The 20,263-nt window shown below is 42.2% G+C and overlaps 1 protein-coding gene across 1 annotated transcript; it reads left to right on the top strand.

Annotated features, from left to right (window-relative positions):
• The first annotated feature begins 427 nt into the window (after positions 1 to 427).
• Positions 428 to 20,018, top strand: tbc1d16 (TBC1 domain family, member 16). The gene is made up of 13 exons (XM_053338437.1): positions 428 to 563; positions 4,130 to 4,342; positions 5,315 to 5,477; positions 5,651 to 5,959; positions 10,450 to 10,644; positions 10,872 to 11,019; positions 11,190 to 11,354; positions 11,927 to 12,075; positions 14,338 to 14,472; positions 15,498 to 15,684; positions 15,829 to 16,008; positions 17,130 to 17,276; positions 17,963 to 20,018. Exons 2-13 carry the CDS (start codon positions 4,162 to 4,164, stop codon positions 18,260 to 18,262), a joined length of 2,259 nt encoding a protein of 752 aa, XP_053194412.1. The 5' UTR covers positions 428 to 563; positions 4,130 to 4,161; the 3' UTR covers positions 18,263 to 20,018.
• Positions 20,019 to 20,263: the final 245 nt, after the last annotated feature.

The following is a 20,263-nucleotide window of genomic DNA, read 5'->3' as shown; positions in this document are numbered from 1 at the left end:
AAAACGTCACTTGTGATGAAAAGGGGGGAGCTACATATGGTAGTCTGGGTCGGATGTTGACTAATGTAAAAAAACAAACAAAAAAAAACGTTTATATTTTCAAATACAGCCTTGCTTTGTGTTTTCAATCTGAAATCTTAAAATTCCAGTGACAGAAAAATAGATTTTGGTCTTCCGGAAGCAGCAAAATGCAGGATAGGTCTGATCGGGAGCAGTTAAGTCAAGTTAAACACACGTAGTCGTGCAATTAAAGGAAGTGAGGCGCATGTGCTCACAAATTAAAGCGCCGAGCAACCTCTAAACGCACCAATGCACCATATTGAAAAGGGGAGGGTTTAAATTGAAGGTTGCAACCGGACGTGCTCTTTTTTGCTGCAGGAACAGCAGCAGTCAGACGTGAGGTGTCACTGTCGGAAAACACGGGGATGCAAACAGGACCAAACAGTTCCTAACAACGGTGCTAAATCCAACCGAGAGGAGGTGAAGCGGTGCCCGGTACGTGCTGCTCGGTGAGTGAGCTGGATGTCCGACACGGGCTGTAGCCTCCTGCGGCGGGACTGAAGGTGAGAGCTCAGCTGCTTGGAGCCAGTTTCTCTACATTACTGCTTGCTATTCATTCATTTCTCCTGGTGCTGGAACAGGTGTACGCCAAGAATGTATCCGGTACGAGCAAATAATGAGTCAGTGTTGCGTCTTTTTTTACGCCTTGCCGGTGAATAAAACAAACTTTAAAGTCGCCTGGATACCATGACATGTAACAAGCAAAGGATTTCGGTCATGGCAGCCTGCTAAAATAAAATATTAATGCCCAAGATGGTACAGATAAGAGTCCCTGCTTGGGCCAAAACACATACACACATACACACATACACTATTTCTATGGGCCCTGTCTGTGCGTAAAAAGTGCTGCGGTGGCAAAAGCCTTGTCCCATCCTCCCCTCTCCCCCTCCTGTCAGGCTGATAGCTGATGGAGCCCCCGACATCATGGCCTCATACAGGCTACACTGTCACTGCTGAGGCATTTCCTCCACTCTTGCCACAGCCGGGAAAAGACAGAGAGATCACCACCTTCACTCAGCGTTTGGGAGAAAGCAGTTTACTTAGTCTATTTTACGGGACTGACACAAAAACCTTTGACCTTTTTAGATTTGTAATACTTTTCTCTATTACATATGTAAAAGAGTTGGAATTTTTTTAATGATACAACACTATCATAATGTGCAGCCTCTAACAGTATTTTATTGCATGGTTCATGGTTTCTATATTAATGAGAACATCACTTATAGTAAGACAGCTGCAGGAGTTTATAAATCTTTTCTGTCACATTAATGTAAAAAACACTTTTGGGAAGCCGTTATTAGTCAGTATTCTCATGTATATAAGTCATGCAGTGTTTTCACTGTTTAACATGCTTTAACATGCAACAACTTGTGGTCTTCCTGGACACATCTTCAGTGGGTGTTTTGGGTCTTTAAACAATCAGATACCCTCTCCTAGGCGACCCAGCCAGAGCATTGGTATGCCAGTACCAATAATATCTGTGATTGGTTGTTGAAATCAATTGGTTGAGCTCTTGTAAGTTATATGTGACTAAAGGAAGTTTAATCACAAATCTCAGCACAATGTAACACTTTGTCTTGAACAGCATTTTTTTTATATGTGGCTTTTTTTTTTTTTAAATCTTAGTCTTAGTTAACCACCCTTTAATTGCCACTACACTGCTACACCATGGTGTAATACTATTTTCTGGCATTTCACCATGTATTAAGCTTATAAATTATTTAGCTTATTTCACTTTTCATACAGTTTGTTATGTGTATTTAGATTTTAAGGAGCACAAGAGGTGCATTACTATAAGACATATATATGTGATTCTATCATATGTCATTAAGTCTAGAGTGTCTACAAACACTGCCACTGAGTCACCTATAAAGTTTCTTACTAAACCAGACTGTGGAAAACCTTGTTTTTCAGGCTTCTTTGTGGTCGGCCTCTTTTCAGCTGCCGCAGGCACGTTAGTATAACTGCAGAATAAAAGGGGTGTTCAGTGTTGGCTCCTCTATTCAAATGTCAGCGTGACAACTTAATTAATGTTGCCCATAGGTGAGAAGCTAAGACCCTAAAAGCTTGTGGCTTCTACACACGCAGCTTAATTTCCATGATGCAAGTTTCAAGTTCTTATTCAAAGTTTTCTTTTTGTCAGGCAATCTGTTAGAAGTTTGAAAAAAAAGTGAAGTATTCTGCAGGTCACTGTGAGGTGGGGCCAGTTTTTCGAATGATGTTTCAGTCCTAACGATGTGAGTCAGTTTGATAAAACAGTGAAAGGTCAGAGAGGAGAGGCAAAGTGTGAGCAAACCAAGGTGTTGACAGCATAAAAAATGAGGCGAGAAGAAAGACGTGAGAGGACTTTGTCCTTTAACAGCCTGGCCGCCAGCCTCAATGAGCCCTATCAAACTGACCTGGTTGGCTCTGCAATCACATACAGACCAAAATAACCACTGGATAATAGCACAGCAGTGAATATATTGTTGCTGTCATCAGGTGACTAGATATAGCATGTCATGCATATGATCCCAGCCTGTCATTAGACACATAATGTTTGGTAGACATGTTTTTCATGAGTGTGTAGACACTGCATGAGCTCAGTCTGGCTTATTTACAAGTGGATTAGTCTGATGCTTCTTTATGCAGTTAGCATGCAAATAACCCAGTGGACCGCTACATTTAGTTTTAACGTTATGGCCTGTAGGATAGAGGACCTGTGTCCCTGCAAAAAAAAAAAAAAAAACCTTTATAGGAAACAATATAGATTTTCCCCCCTCATGACTCTGAAATATATGAATCAATTGCAGTTATTTTAAAAGTGAAAGAATTATTTAATTATTTGAAACATTTTCTGGTTCCAGCTTGTGTGGATTTGCTGATTTTTTTTTTTTTTAGTTTAATATGGTTTTAAAAACAATATCACACAGCAGCTCCTTTTTACAGTGTGCATTGGTAAAAAATTGCAAAAAAAACACTGCACACTCCTCTTTTTTATTTTCATGTGAACCAAATGATGGCCTACAGAATGTCTGCACACCTCTCCGAGGTCATTCCTTAATATCGTGCCAGCAGACTTCCCGTCTGGGGCCTGGCATCAGGAAGTGGGGTGCCTGCTTAATCAAGCAGAGGTAAACATGCCCTCTGAGGAAAAAGGAGGGAACATTCCACAGTTGGAGTGGGGAGTATGTGTTGGAGTGTTCAGCCAACAAGAAAAAACGTACATAAAGTGGGCTCCAAAGATACAGATACATGTGTCAGTGTTAAGAATTCATTGGAGTTTTCTGTGAGGAGATTAAACAGAAAGGAAAAAAAAAGCCCACAGATGTTTGCTAGCAAGTATGACTTTAATTTCTTTTAGTGTTCCTTGAACCTTAAAAGTAAGATCCCCTCCAAGACTTTTCAAAGAAGAAAGCACACTTTTCTGCTGCAACATGAAAAGAAAGAAGTTTGTCTCATCACAGGAGGCTCACCTTGCTTCTCTTCCTGAAGCGCACAAGTTAAGCGCTGGTGGTGAGACATGCTGCTCCCAGTTCAGTGCTGATGTTGGTGACATCTGTTGGCTACTGATAACTGCATGGAGTTTCACACAGATGGAGTGAAGTGTGTTTGCACATGTCTTTGTGTGTGTACGTACCAGTATGTGTGTGTTGTTTACAAAAGGTGGGGACAACCTTTAGTTACACACTATTACAGTATAAACTGACACTACCAATGTGTGTGGGTGTGTATGTAGGTAGGTAAGGTGCAGGTGCAGGTGGAGGCAAAGAAAAATGTGGTGCACAGAACTGCTGAACAAGTACAGAGGGAAGAGGGGTTTCTGGGGTTGAGCTCTGCAGTAAGGACACTGCAGTAAATACAAGCACACATGTGACAGAGGAGGTGAAGTGTAGGTGAGGATCTGTGCAGTGCTACACCAAAGTGTGTCACGCTATCTTTTACACAATTGCTTTACTGTCACGTTCCTCTTTTTCTCTGATGTCCTTTCGTTTCATTTCTTGTACCTTTTATGTTCTCATGCTTTATCTGTCATGTTCTGTCCTCCCCTCCTCTGCTGCCGTTTCCACCTGCAAATCTCCACTTCCAGAGGATGGGCCCAGTGTCCCGGTTTATGAGGAGATGTCTCTGGGTCGGCTCCTGCGGCGTGCCTCCTCCAAGGCCTCCGACCTCCTGACCTTTAACCCTGGGGCGGGGGGCTCGTCATTACGCTCAGGCCTGGATGGGGAGATCATCTTCTCCAAAAATAATGTTTGCGTACACCCCGCAGAGCCCCTGCCTGGCCTGGCAGAGCACCACCCAGGTTAGTCCACATTGATTTTCCAATTGTATTTTCTTTGGGTGTGAATGCAGGTGCTGGCTGTCAGAAACAACTTGTTGCTTTTAGTTTACTTTTTCATGAGATTAGAAGGATAGAAATTATTGGCCGTAATCAAAGGAGATGTAAGTGCAGCCAGGCTTTTATGGTACTCTCATTCTTGCACCTGAATAACAGTAAACATAGTTCCTAAGACTGCTGTAACACAGAGTGAAATTGTTTTACCTTGGTCTACTTGCCTTATTTATAAATGTGATGAATGGATGTAGGGCTGCAACCAACAGTTATTTATGTATTCAGTTTATTTTTTTTAATCGATTAATCTCATTATATTCTTGATTAATTGTTTTGAATATAGATGTCAGCTTTTATCATTTCTAAGAGTCCATAATGACATTTTCAAATGTCTTTTTTGTTCAATCAACTGTAAAATCTAAAGATTATCTGTTTGTCATACAAATGCTTAAAATCATCACAATTGAGAAGCAACCAGGAAATGTTTGACATCTTTCCTTATAAAGTACAAAAATAACACTTCAATTAACAAAATAATTGCTGATTAATTTTCTGTTGATTAATTACTCATTGCAGCTCCAGATGTTTGATTCTGATGCATTGGTTTGAGAAATGTGAATGTTAGTGGACTGTGTTGTTGGTTGGCATTTTTTATCTCATGCTTGTATGAAGACTTGCAGCATTTCCTCTATCTTTTTGATGTTTTATCTCTCTAATACACACCTCTGATTCTCCATCTTTGACTGTGTGTATGGGTGTGCTGCAGCGTGGTAACACACCTCTCAAGTTTCCCTCTGTGCCGTCATCGCTTTGGATTTTCTCTCCTCAGATTACATGTCTCTCTTGCAGCTGCCTGATAATTATAAACACTTTTGTCATCTCCTCTCAGTAACCTAATTTTTCTCAACATATTAATTTCTAAACTAACCATGCCCCCTGCAGGCTACCTTTGTGTGCACATGGAGAAGGATGAGAGCCTGGGCACCACTCTGATTCTGACTTGGGTGCCCAACTCCCGCATTCAGCGGCAGGATGAGGAGGCACTGCGCTACATCACGCCCGAGAGCTCCCCAGTACGCAGGAACGCACGCCGCCGAGGCAGACGGTAGGGAGGATCAGGGTGTCTGCATATACTGAAAAAACTTTATATCTTAAAGAACACTCTTTTTGATATTCCGTATAAAAAAGACAGTTACAGTATGAAAACCACAGTGTGCAGCCTTATTTCAGTATCATACATAATAGTGATGCCATATTAAATCAGCTACTCCCCTCCAGACCTCACTCCCGTCCCCCAGTGGCCCAAGAGGAAGATGAAGATGAGGAGAGGAACATTACCAGTAGTACCTCTGTGGAGAACCACAGCCTTGTGGTGGAAGCTGGAGCAGATGCCTCCTCGCACCAGCAGCAGCTGCCCTCAGCTGGAGAGGAGGGCGATGAAGGCTCCTGTGAGCTGTCAGATGAAGTGAGCCGTGACAGCACCATGGGATCGGACTCCGACACTTTCTCCTCTCCCTTCTGCCTGTCCCCCGTCAGCGAGGCCCTCTGTGAGAGCAGTGGCTCTGTCTTCTTGGACAATGAAAGCAGGTCAGTGCGATGGTTAATGGGAACTTCACTCATGATCTAAATTATTTTCACACAGAGTTAAGGATATGCTTTTTGGCAATCAGCGGTAGGAAAATACAAAAAAAAACATGGCTATTTTTTCCATACCCATAACTCCACTGCTGTCCCTCATATTATCAAAAATGGTGATGTTTTGAGCACCCTGTGAGCAGAATAGTTGCATACCACATACCACCACACTGATTCTGGCTGGGGACCTATGATTCATACCCATCCCCTTTTCCCTCTTTTTGTGTCTGCTTCTATATTGTTAACTTTTCAGTAAAGTCCAAAACCATTTCATACTTTTTGACCCTTTAATTAGTGCTGTTGTTTAGAAAACATCTTGCAATCAGTTTTTATGAAAGTCTGCTTTTTGTGACCACTGTAACTATTGCTGACAGTGCATTTTTTCTGTGCATTTTGCACAGTGTCTATCTAGCTAATATGAATATGAAGCTATAGGAAAGCTACAAGGAAGTTTTCAATATAAAATTCCACCTTTGTACCTTGACAGTGTTTCCCTGATGAGCTGATAGTCACATACTTCTTTGAACTAAAATGACTATACATTTGCAAGATATTCTCTTGATTTGACTAATTCAGACTGCTGAAGCTTCTTTTTAGCTTTACATAAACATTTGAATACTTTTTTGCACAGTAGGACTGTGTATTTTGTTCCCTATCACTCATACTGAAAATGTTTGAGGAAGGGGTCTTTCAATGGTCAGCATGATTAGGAGGAATGATTATAGTTTGCTAAAACTGTTCTAATGTTCAAATGGACACTTGACTATTGTTTAAGAACAGACTTTGAACATTGTGAACCCGTCCTTAAAATGTGTTTTTACAGTTTCACTAACCTGCCACAAGGTGGAGCCAAAGAGAAAAGAATTGATGCCATGAAGGTTGGTTTACACTCTGAGGCCACATGGTGGCTCACTGCTCTACAGCTGAATGTCCCAGAGGGAGTGAAAACAGGTAGATGACCTCAGTAGGCAGCACGGAAATCTTATCAGAGTTCAAAATGGGTTCACTAACTTAAAGCAGCTCTCAGTCTAAATGTTTAATAATGTCACAGATGGCCCGCAATCAGTCCCCAAATCCAACAAACTCACAACCTCAGAGCTTCCAGGCCCTGCTCTCTAGTCAAGGGAGCCATCTGGACAGTGATTGTGTTGCTGTTTGGACCTCATGGCCGTTTGACTTTATGATTCCCTCCGTGGTCGTTTCCTCACACAGCTATTTGGCCTGACATGTTGCCCAGAATGTGAGCTTGTGTCAGTGTATGTCAAAAAGAGAGAGAGAGTGAGAGTCAGTGTGTGTTTAAGCCTTTTTAACCACTCTCAGACCCCAGCTTGCTGTAAGTGCAGTCAGTGTGTGACTTGGCAGCACTCTCAGCTTCACAGCTTCTAACCTTTACTCTGTCCTTCTCTTCCTCCACTCCTCTGGGTTTCACTCACTGTTAGTGTCTCTCCTCAGCTCTCTGGCACTTTTTGCTGATCTCCTTTGCCTGTTTTTCCCTTTCTGTCTTGGATTCTCTGCTATCTGTCTGTTCCCTCCACCCTTCATTTTGCATCTCTTCCTCTTGGTCATTCCCAGTGTTTTTCTCAATATTGTTTCTTTTGGTGTCGCCCACCTCTCAAATTTCTCGCCCTCCCCACCTCCTCCTCCTCCTCCTCCCTTCCTAAAGTCTGTGTGAAGCCCTTTGATTCCCAGTGCTCCCGGGGTTGTTGTGCTGGGCTGAATGTCAGCTCTCCGGATTAGAGGACTGAAGAGAGTAGAGCAGCAGCCAAAACCCTGGAACCCACTCAATCTCTCTTTCTCTCTCTCTTGCTTTAATTGACACTGTTAAGGGGCCAGGAACTGGAAACATGTCACTTGGAATCATTCAAAGAGAAAGGGCCGCATATGGGAGAGCGAGAGCGGATGAAAAGGGGGGAGAAAGAGGAGAGTGGAGGGAGAGGGGAGAAATCCACAGCAATTTCTGCAGAGCTTTTTTAACAAGTTTAACAGTAGTTTATGAAACCACTGTTGGCTGTTAGTGTGTACTGCCTTCTTTAGGATTTTAACATGTGATTATATCCCAGGACAGTGGTTACCAACATATTTGCAATGTCCACTTGTGGCCACTTATCACCGGTTACGTTATGTTTACTTGTTGTTACCTGTTTAAACAGGATTTGAGTGCTGAAGTAATAAAATGATTCCATATTTCACAAGGAAAGTCTTAAAAAATAATCTTGTTGATCATCTCTGACCCTCTCCGATATATCCAGCAATCCTTTTTGGGCACCCTTTTCTAGAGGAGGCCTAGTGTGTGGAAAGTAATGGAAAAGAATGCTTTTACAGTAACTAGACTGTGTGCTATTGTGGTTCTGGGATTATTTGATACCACATGATTAACAAATAAGAAAAATCTATGTCAGATTTTTTTTCTCCTTTTTCCAAACTCCAAAACCGTACTGACCACTCTGCAGCATGCGCCTGCAGAGCCCAAGCCCTTCCTCATCTCTCTGTTCACTCTAGGGATTAGCTGAAGGGCCTATGAGTCCCAGGAGGCCTGTAGCACTCGGTTCTGGTTCTCGGGGTGACCAAACAGCACTTTCCCTCAGGGTAAAGCCTCACGCTTGTGGAAAAAGGTGTTATGGAGGGCCTTTGGGCTGTTTGATCCCACCCTGGCCTGGTGGGACATGCCATGTTATAGCAGCCTCCATCAAAACAGCTTGTTTACATAATGTTTCCTCTGTGTAGTTAATGTCTTGGCTGCTGCCTACTGTACATTCATTGCCTACAGTGCTTGAATAGAATTAGGCTGTTTACACTGACAGACGTTGTTAATCACTTGTTGAGTTTCCGCTTGAATGCAGCACAGCGGATGATCCACACTAAAATGCCTGAGAATCATGTGCTTTCCCACCACGTTTTCCATGGTTTTTGCATTTTCATCTCAGCGCGGAGAAATATGCAAAAAGATTTTTTCATATGTACGTAAATGTCTGCTTTGAATAGACTCACAGGCCTTGTAAACACTCAGGCCTCGACAGTCATTGGAGAGTGAAAAAGTGAGTACAGTAGCCCTTTTTAAAAGAGCTCCTCCATATTTCAGGTTGCTTAACGCCCTTACCAGAGCTCTCAGTGCCTCCTAGTATTCCACAGTCTGGTTTGTGGCATGATACATGAGACAGAGAGCAGTAAATCAGCAGATAGCAGAGGAAACTGTGCAGCTTGGATTGATCAGCCTTGTTATTTTCCCATCTGCTTACAGGGAAATGATTAGCCAGACATGATTGATTCAGGGTGTAATAGATTAGACCTGCCCTCCCTAGTATTTTCAAAGAACCAGTTATCCACTTGTGTTTGCCTTTACAATTGTTACAACTAGAAAATTGTTTTCAGAGTGAAAAGATGTGTTTTAAAAGGATATTTTTGGACTGTAGAGATAAACTCAATTTTGAATTGAATAAATTAGTTAAATTTTCTAAATAGACAAATGTAATAGTAAGCAGTAAGCAAAAAAGTTTATTTAGACATCAACGTCTCAAGTGTCAGCGGGTTTAGCGCATTACTGTGTTGGTGTGTTTCTCAGCATTAGCATGTCTGGAGACGTGTTTTAGACTGCATTATGGTCATTAGTTATGGTTTATTCACTGTGTGTGTGTGTGTGTGTGTGTGAGAGAGAGAGAAGAGAGAAAGATGTTAAAAATGCCAGCCAGTAATTCTAAAAATTCAGCAACTTGTGTGTGTGTTTGCTGATGTGTAGTTGTGTTTGGCAGCATACACACTTAGGTCTGTTTTTCTGTGTTGTCACATGTGTGTGTTTCTTATCTGTACATGTATATGTCTAGTGTGTATGTGTGTGGGTGTGCGTCTCCTTCTGCAGCGGAGGAGCCCTCGGCTCAGGTTTCAGTGCCGGGAACAACATGCTGGCCATGGGGGAATGACAGGGGAAATTGTATGGCAGACAGTGTGATTTGTGTGTACAGATTTCTGTGTGTGTGTGTGTGCGTGTGTGTGTGTGTGTGTGTGTGTGTGTGTCCTCAGAAGCCTCCATGCATTCCTCCCATTCTCAGCCTCTTGGCAGAACCATATTGAGACACAAAACAACAGGGCAGAACTCAGCTGGGGATAAGCCTATATGTCTGCTCAATTACCACCGGGCTAAACAGGACTGGCCACTGTCTACATGATATTTATTATTAATGTCCCACATAGAGACATGACTCTGTTCCTTGTGAGGCCAAGGAACTAGGAAGGAGATATTTTTGTGTTTCTGCATCTGAAGTCCTTTTGATTTCAGGGAGGACATGACTCAGGTCCCTTTTAGTACAATCGAACTGACAACATTTTTCATACCCATCTTCATAAACAAAATCTAACCCCCAAATTTCAAATAACCTTCAACCTTCCAAAATCCAACTCCAATGTTAAAAGTTAATTCACAGAAAATGTCTCTGTCTTGTTTTTCCCAGGGAGCTGTGCGAGGAGTCCATGACCCACTCTGTAAGCTCCGCCTCCAGCCTGGACGGCCACGCCCCATCCGAGAGCGGCGGCCAGTCGCATGGCACGCGGTGGGAGGAGCAGCAGAAGGTGTTGGCTCTGGAGCAGTTATGCGGAGTTTTCAGGGTGGACCTGGGTCACATGAGGTCACTGAGACTCTTCTTCAGGTCAGCCAGGAGTCTAGAAAGGTCACGGGGAGCTTATAATAGGTCACCTTGAGACGTGCTTTTTGTAGGTTTCAGGATGGTTTGTTTTATGATAACTAGTGGGAAATTAGTTGTGGGTATGATTAGAAAAAAAGCAAATAAGTAATGTTTTTTAGTACTTTATAAATTCCTTAAAATTTCAAAGGTGGGAATGGTTTTGTGAATTTTATTTTCTTCTGCTTTTGCAGTGATGAGGCATGTACCAGTGGCCAGCTGGTGATAGCCAGCAGAGAGAGCCAATATAAAATCCTCCACTTCCATCACGCTGGCCTGGATAAGCTGGCTGAGGTCTTCCAACAGTGGAAGTGCTGCAGGGAAACTCAGCCTAAAGACCAGGTCGAGTTACAGTCTTAAATCCATTTTGGCATCTGGTTTTATTGAGAAATCAAAAAAATTTCAATCTCTTTCCTAGTCTTTATTTTTTGTTCAATTGATGAGAAAAAAAATCTGTTTAATCTTTTCTGACTCACAGTTTACCCTTTTCCATCTGTTTCCCTTTGTATCAGGTGTCAGATGAGAAATCCTGCATGCAGTTTTCTATCCAGAGGCCCACCCTACCATCAGCTGAGACCCACCCAGAGGAGAGGCTTTATCGGAGGTTGGATGTCACCACCTGGCTACGTCACCTCAACCACAGTGGACAGGTGGAGGAGGAGTACAAACTACGCAAGGTAGGTCGGCAGGAGAGGCTTTATCCATGCAGTCAAACCTCACTCTTTTTGTTTTTTTTCCTTTTGCACACTGACAGTAATTTTGAAAGTGAACCCTGCAGTGTACAAGTTTCAGTTTGAATCAGCACCCCTGTCTGTAAATAATGAGAGGCTTGCTCTTGGCCAATGTCCCCCCTGTGAGTCATTTGGGTTCTCTCGCTTTGACTCAGTTGAAGGTTTACCTTCTGACTCAGCAGCAGTTAGACTGTGACCAAGATAAACCCGCACATGCACTAAGAGAACCGTTTTTTTTTTGGTTTTCCTTTGCTGGACAAATAAGGTGTTTGATTTTTTGGAAGTTTCAGTTTTGCATCATTTTGCAACACTCCTGAAAGAATGCATTCATTGTGGTCAGGTCATAGTGGAGTATATCTACACAGCCGTTTGCATGTCTTGTTTGCATACAAGTTCACACAGTTACGCAGTACAGCATAGGTGATCCCTCACTGTATGCCCCCCCTGTTTGCCCTCTGAATGTTTGAGAACACTCCCTTTGTGCGCAGTATGTTTGCTCACCTCCTACTGTCCACCAGGCCATCTTCTTTGGTGGTATTGACCCATCCATCCGTGGCGAGGTGTGGCCCTTCCTGCTGCACTACTACAGCTATGACTCCAGCTCCCAGGAGAGGGAGGCCTGGAGACTGCAAAAACGCACCCACTATCAAGACATCCAGCAGAGGAGGTGAGGAGAACAGGGAAAAGCAAAAGATACACATGTGCTTGTTGTATGGGAGTAGGGAGATTTCCTGGTTTGCTGATAACATCTGTACCCTGAAATGAAATTTGAAGTCATCCCAGGGATTATTTGCACATGCAAACTGGGGATCAATTCGTTTTAAAATGTCTGACTGAGACAATGTGAGATAAACTGTCACGTGGCTGCAGTGTTGGCTGCCAAATGTTCAGTCAGTCAAACATTAAACCATATGTGAGTCTATTGTGGCTTCTCATCACAGGCACTGAGCAATCAATAGGCACAATCAGGGAAGTGTTATGGGGAGGTGCTCGGTGTGAAATAAAAGGTCTCTTGAGAAAAACATGTCGGCGCTTATCAGATCATACCCTCTTGTCAGATCAGAAGGAGAAAAAAAAACTGTTTCGATACGCACGGACAAGCACATGCACACACACAAGCACATCCGTCTCCACCCCGCGACCAAAAGGTTGAGTGTGCACATATTGCCACTCTGTCTGTAATGAATATGATAATTGGACAGGTTTCATCTGTGTGGCCTATTAACATTTTGAGTACTTCAGAAAGTCTTATCCAAGTCAGGTAATTAGTGCCCTTGTTCTGACTCTAATGTGGATTCCTTTAAAGACCATTTGACTAGAGCAGCCTCCAGGGCTACTAGTTGATCATTAGGAGCAAGGATACAAGTCTCTATTCCTGGTTTCCTTACCTTGTCTCCTTCCCTTAGCTATGATTTTAAAAAAGCAGCTGTGTGTGGAAGCAATGCAGCTGTTGCAAGTAATAAGATTTTTGACATACCAAACACTATTTGGTTATAAACAATATAGGTATACTATACAGACTTTACACTTTTTTAACATTGCCAAAAAGATGATAATTCTACTTTATGTTTATTATTGAGGTGATAGTGGGTAGTGATGTACTGGAGTGCATTATACTATCCCTAATATTTTGCCCCCCTCATGTATGTTAACGGAGTGTATCTCATGAAATGGCCGGTGAATGTATATAAAACACTACATTTATAAACATAATTATTGACATATAGTATCAGTCAAAAGTTTGGACACACTTTCCCATTCACAGCAATGAGAAAGTGTGTCCAAATTTTTGACCTATACTGTAGGTCAACAGACAGTGAACAAAGTGGCAAAGACAAATGGGGAAAATGGCACCTAATTGGTTTCATGTCAAGTTTTAATGTCTTTAATACATTTCAAATGTGTCATATAATTTGCTGTACTCTACTGTAAATGAAGAATGTTGTCATGAAGAGAGAGTGCTTGTATTTATTATTTGGTGCAGCAAAGACCAAAGAACTTGTCTTAGATTTATTGATAGAAGAGAAATTTCACTTCTCTTTATCAATTTTTTTGCTCATAAATGCACCTTTGACTGAACTCCAATGTATTGTGATTGGGATAACTTAAAGCTTAGTTTCATTGTAATTTAATTGTATCATTGTTCACACTTTGTGCTGTTTTGTTTGTATTTTCTTGTTGAGTTTTGTGTATTTTAAAGGCCCATGCAAGGACGGGTGTAAAACTACAATGCTCTTGTTTGATATTCCAATGTAAACTAAGATTTGATCAAATATCTCTTTTTTTGCAATACCTGCCTCTGAAATATTATTAAAACTTGTATTAAACTTTTAAGTTGCATCCTCGAGAAAGAGAGAGCGTGAGTAAAAGAAAGATAGCAAGGTGGCCCGGGAGTGTCCACACACAGCACAGAAACTAAACGGTTGCATGGCATTGCATCAGGTGTGTGTTCATTATTCCTCGTGGGGCCACATGGAAAATAAACAGTGTTAATTAAATCCCTTCTGCTTGTTTGGACCTGAGTACATTAGTGCCATACATGGAGTACATTGCTAATATAATCCCTAACATTAAGAGGGATGGATCTTGGTTTTATGGATATAGTATTATCCTCTATGGACTGCTTGATGGTAAAATACCCCCTCAGTCCACTGCTTGCCCACCCCCATGTTTTCAGTTCATTTGCAGCTAACCATTAGTTTTTACACCAGGGTAACATTTGAGGTAAAGATTATTTGATAGCACTTTTTAAAAAAATAAATTACCAGCCATGTCCTGAGAGATTGCACAGTAAAAACTTTCTTAAACTCACTTGCTCCTGTCTTTCTAATTGATCATATCTGAGCCATGTCACAGCTGCAGCATTTAGTTTCTTTTGTGCCGGTACTATATGTAACTTTTCTTCCATTTCTGCCTGGTGTCTGTTCAGGTTGTCAATGAGCCCTGAGGAGCACAGTGAGTTCTGGAGAAAGGTCCAGTTCACAGTGGATAAAGACGTGGTGAGAACGGACCGTAGCAACCACTTCTTCAGAGGAGAAAATAACCCCAATGTAGAGATCATGAGGTTAGACCACCTCTCTTAATTTTTCTCCTATTTCATTTTCTCCCAATCTCTATCTCTCTATCTCTCCCGTCCGCTCCTTCTTTTACCTCGTCTCAATCCATCCTTATCACTAAGATTCATGAGCCCAACGCACAGGCGTACCTATTCATTTCATATTCTGAACCCTGGGGGAGCTGCAAATGAGTTTCATGCTTTATTGACTCTGACTAAGCCGTCTGAGCACTTTTGATGCATACTCAGAGCTAATGGCTTTCTAAACGAGGAGCAAGAGGATTTAAATAGCATATTAGTTTAGTGACTCTCATTGAGGCTCCTGGTATTTGTCTAGGCATCATGTTTTATGCTGTATCTGGGCAGAGTGATACCTGTGTTGCACATGTCCAGATTCATCTCACATCTATTGAAGTGATATGTAAAGCATCACTTTTTGTGCCGTGATACTTGAGTTCTTCTAATTTTTAAGAAATCTTTAATTATCCAAAGACAAACCCATCGCAGAGTCTGCTTCTCTAAAAAGCAGACCTCTCAGAATCAAATTTAAAAACAGTTTTTTTGTAAAATGATGTATCTATTTATTGTGCTAATGACAATAGAAACATCCTTAAGGTTTTTCCTTTTGTTTTAACAATATTTAATTATTCATGAGTACTACCAGGGAAGTTTTCTTTTAAATGGTATCCATATGCAGAAAAAAAAAAGAAAAAAGATCATTAATTAGCTCCCTGGTTACCAGAGGAGTCGGCATAGCAACCACTAAAGCAAGGCTTGTCATCCTTTTCTGGGCTTTAGCTGAAATGCTGAAACACATGTGGGATCATTCAGAGTGTTTGGGTGGGACTGTACTTTTCAGTGGTTTTGGCTCGGCTACAGGGTCATGAATGTGTCCAAATAAGAGACTGTCAATAAAATAAATAAAGAGCAAAAAATTTGAATTTTTTATGACACTGTATTACCCCCTCATAAGTGCTGTTTGCTGCTGAGATGTTTTAACAGCCCTAAGATGTGTGTGGTTGTTCTTGCCCCAGGCGAATTCTGCTCAACTATGCAGTGTTTAATCCTGACATGGGCTACTGCCAGGGCATGTCTGACCTGGTGGCCCCCCTGCTCACTGAGATCCAGGATGAAAGTGACACCTTCTGGTGCTTTGTCGGCCTTATGGAGAACACCATCTTCATTAGCTCACCACGGGATGAAGACATGGAGAGGCAGCTGGTAGGGGGTTTGTGTGTGTGTATGTGTATGTGTGTCCTTGTGTGTATGTGGCAAATGTCAGATTTTACCATAGAGTAAAAATTGCTAAGATACCACTAGAAAATGGAGAACTGTGTTTGTAAGACCTCTCCGATCTGCCTCCAGATGTACCTGCGGGAGCTGCTGCGTCTCATGCTGCCCCACTTCCACCAGCACCTGACCAGGCTGGGGGAGGACGGCCTTCAGCTACTCTTCTGCCACCGCTGGATCCTGCTCTGCTTCAAAAGGGAGTTCCCCGACACTGAGGCTCTGCGCATGTGGGAGGCATGCTGGGCACACTATCAGGTCAGGGCAAAGTCCAAATGGCTCCTTTGCATACACAAGTTTGTAAGAAAATGTGAGTGTATGGAGCTGTTTCACTATGGCACCAAATATATGACGACTTATCAGGAGGATACAGAAATACACCGTTAACATTGTCTGCAATAGAAAGAATCTGTGTTATTCCTTTAAACCCTATTATAATCCCCCTAAATGTCTTTAAAATGTCATATCACTTCTTGGTCTTAAAGGGGTTTAATGGTTAAATCTTTCAGTAAAGATTCAGCCTGTCATATAATGTAACAGAGTTTAGTAGATGGAGCTGTCTTTCCAACCTCTAATTCATTCAAGTTTTTTCCACCACTTCTGTCCTGTATTTGGGGTCTAGTATCATGTCACGTTCACTGCCATGACACAGAGCTTAACACGCCTTCTTGCTGTCGCAGAGTCAAATATCACTTATGCTGCTTCATGCCATCTGTTCATGCTCCCTGCTAGATGTGCTGATCTTCAGCTGCAGGTGGCGATGGAGGAGATAGGAGAATTGAGGATGAACCAAAAGCAAAAATAATTTAGAAATCTGATTTTTCTGTGAATGGCAGGCTTCATTTACTCGTCATCTAAAATGTTTAGACTAACTCACACTCAGTTATACCTTCGGAAGATGCAGTTTGACATTAAGATGTTTATATAACTCTTGCTTTTGTAATAAAACAAAACTGCAGGATACATTACCAGTGATAATTGGAAGTGAATTGTGCACTACAAAATGCTACAATAAAACATTACTTTTCATTTACACACAAAACACTTAACAAAGTCTCACTCATCCAAGTTTTTATCTTGAAGCGTACATTTTTTTAAAGTATAACATTAATACTTTCCAAATTTGTATTTTCCTTGCACTGGATCTGCATACTGCATTCAGTATTTGTTCTTTGTCCTTCCTTATTGTGTGTTAACCTTCAGTTTGTTCCCTGCAGCAAGGTCATGACTGAATACACAGATCTGAGACCCACACTGGTCTGTTTGGCCCCAAAAAGCTGAAAATCTTCTTGTTTGCTCAATATGTTAACGTGTTTTTTATTATGTGAAAGTAAAAAACCTTCCTTTTTCCTTTTTTTTTCCTTCTTTATTTTTAATAGACGGACTACTTCCACCTGTTCCTGTGTGTGGCCATCATCGTTCTGTATGGGGAAGATGTGACAGACCAGCAACTCGCCACTGACCAAATGTTGCTCCATTTCAGCAACCTCTCCATGCATATGAATGGAGAACTGGTGCTACGCAAGGTATCGCAGTAAACGCTTAGTTTTGTTGCCTTTATGTTATATTTAAGCTGTTTCAGTTCACACTGTACACCCAACATACTACATGGGTATCCATTTCTCAAAATATTACAATAATCCTTGCTTTCTGATCATGCTCTATTACTATATATTTAATTCAGATCAGTGTTTTGTTTGCATCATGGGGCCCTGCCCAATGCTGCAGCAAAGCAGCTTTAACATAGTGTAACGTGCCCACAGAGGCCTTGAGGTGCTAAATGGGATGCTGCCATGCTACACAGAGGATTTATGATCTGCATCCCTGCTACTGTGTCTGTGCCTGCTTTCTCATGTTTATGGATGCTGTGTTAGTCCTGCTGCAACCACAGGCAGTGAGTTCACGTTAGCATGCAGCTGGTGTTACTCCTTTTGTTGTTGCCAGAGATTTTGCATCCGATGTTTTAAGAGCAGGCAGGCCGGCTTATTACCTTCAGGTAACAGCGCAATGCTGACCTTGACAGGGTTTTCTTATCTTTTTTTTCTGCTGGAAGTCAGGGCTATTGATTTATTTTAATGTTTTAAACCACTATATTTGAAATCTGCAACTAGCTGTTGTGCATCCACTGACTTTTGTTTCTTGTCAGTCCAAAGCTCTTCCATCACATTTGCATATTTTAGCTTATCTTGCCCCTTTCATCCCACTCCTTCAGGCCCGCAGCCTTCTCTACCAGTTTCGCCTCCTACCCAGGATCCCATGCAGCCTACATGACCTCTGTAAACTGTGTGGCCCCGGGATGTGGGACAGCCGCTACATCCCCACTGTGGAGTGTTCTGGTGAACACCCGGACTCACAGAGCTGCCCCTATGGAGGCACCTCCACCCCACAGCCCTCCTCGCTGTCCCCTTCATCCACACCCTCGCCCTCCCCAAACCCTACGCCCGAGCCTCCACCGGAGGGCAAGAGAGGCGCCAAAACCCGGGATATTTTCACCTTCCGGAAACAGTCCTGAGTTGGAGGTTGTGGAGAGCTTTTGCTGGTCTTGGCTCCTGTTAATTCAGCAAGGTTTGGATCCATGAGCTCGATTCCTGAACTATTTGCTGCACTTCTCCCTGCTTCTAGTTTGCAGTCACTATCTTACTGAGGATTTTATGTCCCTTGATCCTTTCATGTGGTGCAATATGGAATACTGCCTTACCAGAATGTTATTCGCGACGTTCAGTATCACATGAATCTGCGATAAGGACGGTTTGCCGCTGGACGGGCTGGAGGTCAAGAAGCTGCTTTCCCTTTGAAGCAGAATGGACAATCACCAGCCACTATATTGGTTCTAGTCTGCTGCTGGCTTGGCATACTTCCATGGGCTTTGTGGGCAGGGGTCACATCAGGGTCTGAGCCAACGGGCCTGAATTCGTGAAGACTCTGACCAAAGGGTTAAATGAAACTGGGAATTCATTCACAGGACTTGAACTTGAACTTTTAAATATGTTCCTGTGCTCTCACAATGGCATATTTGTGTGAATATCAAATTATATGTGCATATCTTATGTCTGAGCAGACATTTTTAAAATTAAATCCAAACCCTTGGCGTTAACAAAGAAGGGTTCAACCTACACATAGGAATATAATAAATTACTGGTACTTTTTAAGTTGGTTTAATTTCCTTTTCAAAGAAGTGAATGTTTGCGTTTGTATGAGCAGTTACAAATATTTAGCAATATTATATCCTTGCATGTGCGGTTCGTTACATATAGAGGGCACAACTTTGTTTCTTGGAAAACACTTCAGGCCCAAAACAGAAGTAAGAATGTGTTTACATAGGGCTCTGCATATTTCTGCATCAGATTGTGGTGAGGAACATTCTCATAATTTCTTTCAAATTGTGTTTGACGAGGCGAAGGAGGAAGCAAGCTCTATGTTTCCTTCTGATAAAGTCTGACACATGTTACCTGTTGAGCAATAGGGGTGTACACATTACCATCATACCATCAGATATAATATGAATTTCCTGTTTGAGGTTTTGGATGGGTATGACAGTGGTGTCTGCCGAAGAGAGCATAGATCATAGTTTCATCCCGACAGAGAAATTGATTGCCTTCTGTTTTACTTGAAGTCTTGTCATATGTATTGAACCATGTTTAGACAGGGTTGTGAAAAATCGTCAGCACAGTGTTATTGTTTTTTTCCCCCCCTTCAGCGTTTTTTCCACTTTCACGTTGAAATGAACGACTATGTTGACAACAGCGCACTATCAACACTAAAGTATCGGTCCACATGAATGTATCTACTGTTAGCGTCTGTCTCACTCGATGACAAGAGCGTCTTGTGTGTGTGTGTGTGTGTCTGTGTGTGTATAAACTAGAGTGACCTCTAAACATCTGGTAATGAGTTGGAGAACAGCCTTAGAGGGCCTCCCCCCTGACCAGTCTCTTTAATTATAGCAGTCATCGTGACGAGAACCTGGGAGAGAAAGAAAGAAGAAAGGAAAAGCTGGGCTGTGTGGGCTATTTAGAGAAAAGAGGACAGGAGAGATGGAGAGGAAAGGGTAATTTTGAAAGCTTAAACCTTCACACAGGGATGTACAGTGATCTCCGGCTTGCCTCTGTGATTTACAAGTCCCAGATTTAAAGATGGTATCCTCTCTGAGGCTTTCCCCTGAGAGCTTTTGAGTGGCACTCCTAGGGGTGAAAACATGTTGAAATTGCTGCTAAAATGTAATGTTAAGACCTTCAATCAGCCTCCCCCACCCCTCCTGTTGCTCTCCCACCAACTCTCTGTCTCTCTTCAGGTCTCTCCCTGTCTCATCCAGCAAGCAAATGACATTCATAACTGCTCCTTTTCCCTATTAGTTATCATGTGCAGCTGCTCACTGGAAATGCCCGGAGAGTTTTGAAGATTGGGTTGCCGCGTTAGAGCGAAGCTAAATCTGCGATGCACAATGGGAAAGTAATCAAACTGTGTGTGTGTGTGTGTGTGTGTGTGTGTGTGTGTGTGTGTGTGTGAGAGAGAATCT

The sequence above is a fragment of the Scomber japonicus genome, chromosome 18, assembly GCF_027409825.1.
Source record: "Scomber japonicus isolate fScoJap1 chromosome 18, fScoJap1.pri, whole genome shotgun sequence".
NCBI lineage: Eukaryota > Metazoa > Chordata > Actinopteri > Scombriformes > Scombridae > Scomber > Scomber japonicus.
This window is presented reverse-complemented; position numbering and strand designations above follow the sequence as displayed.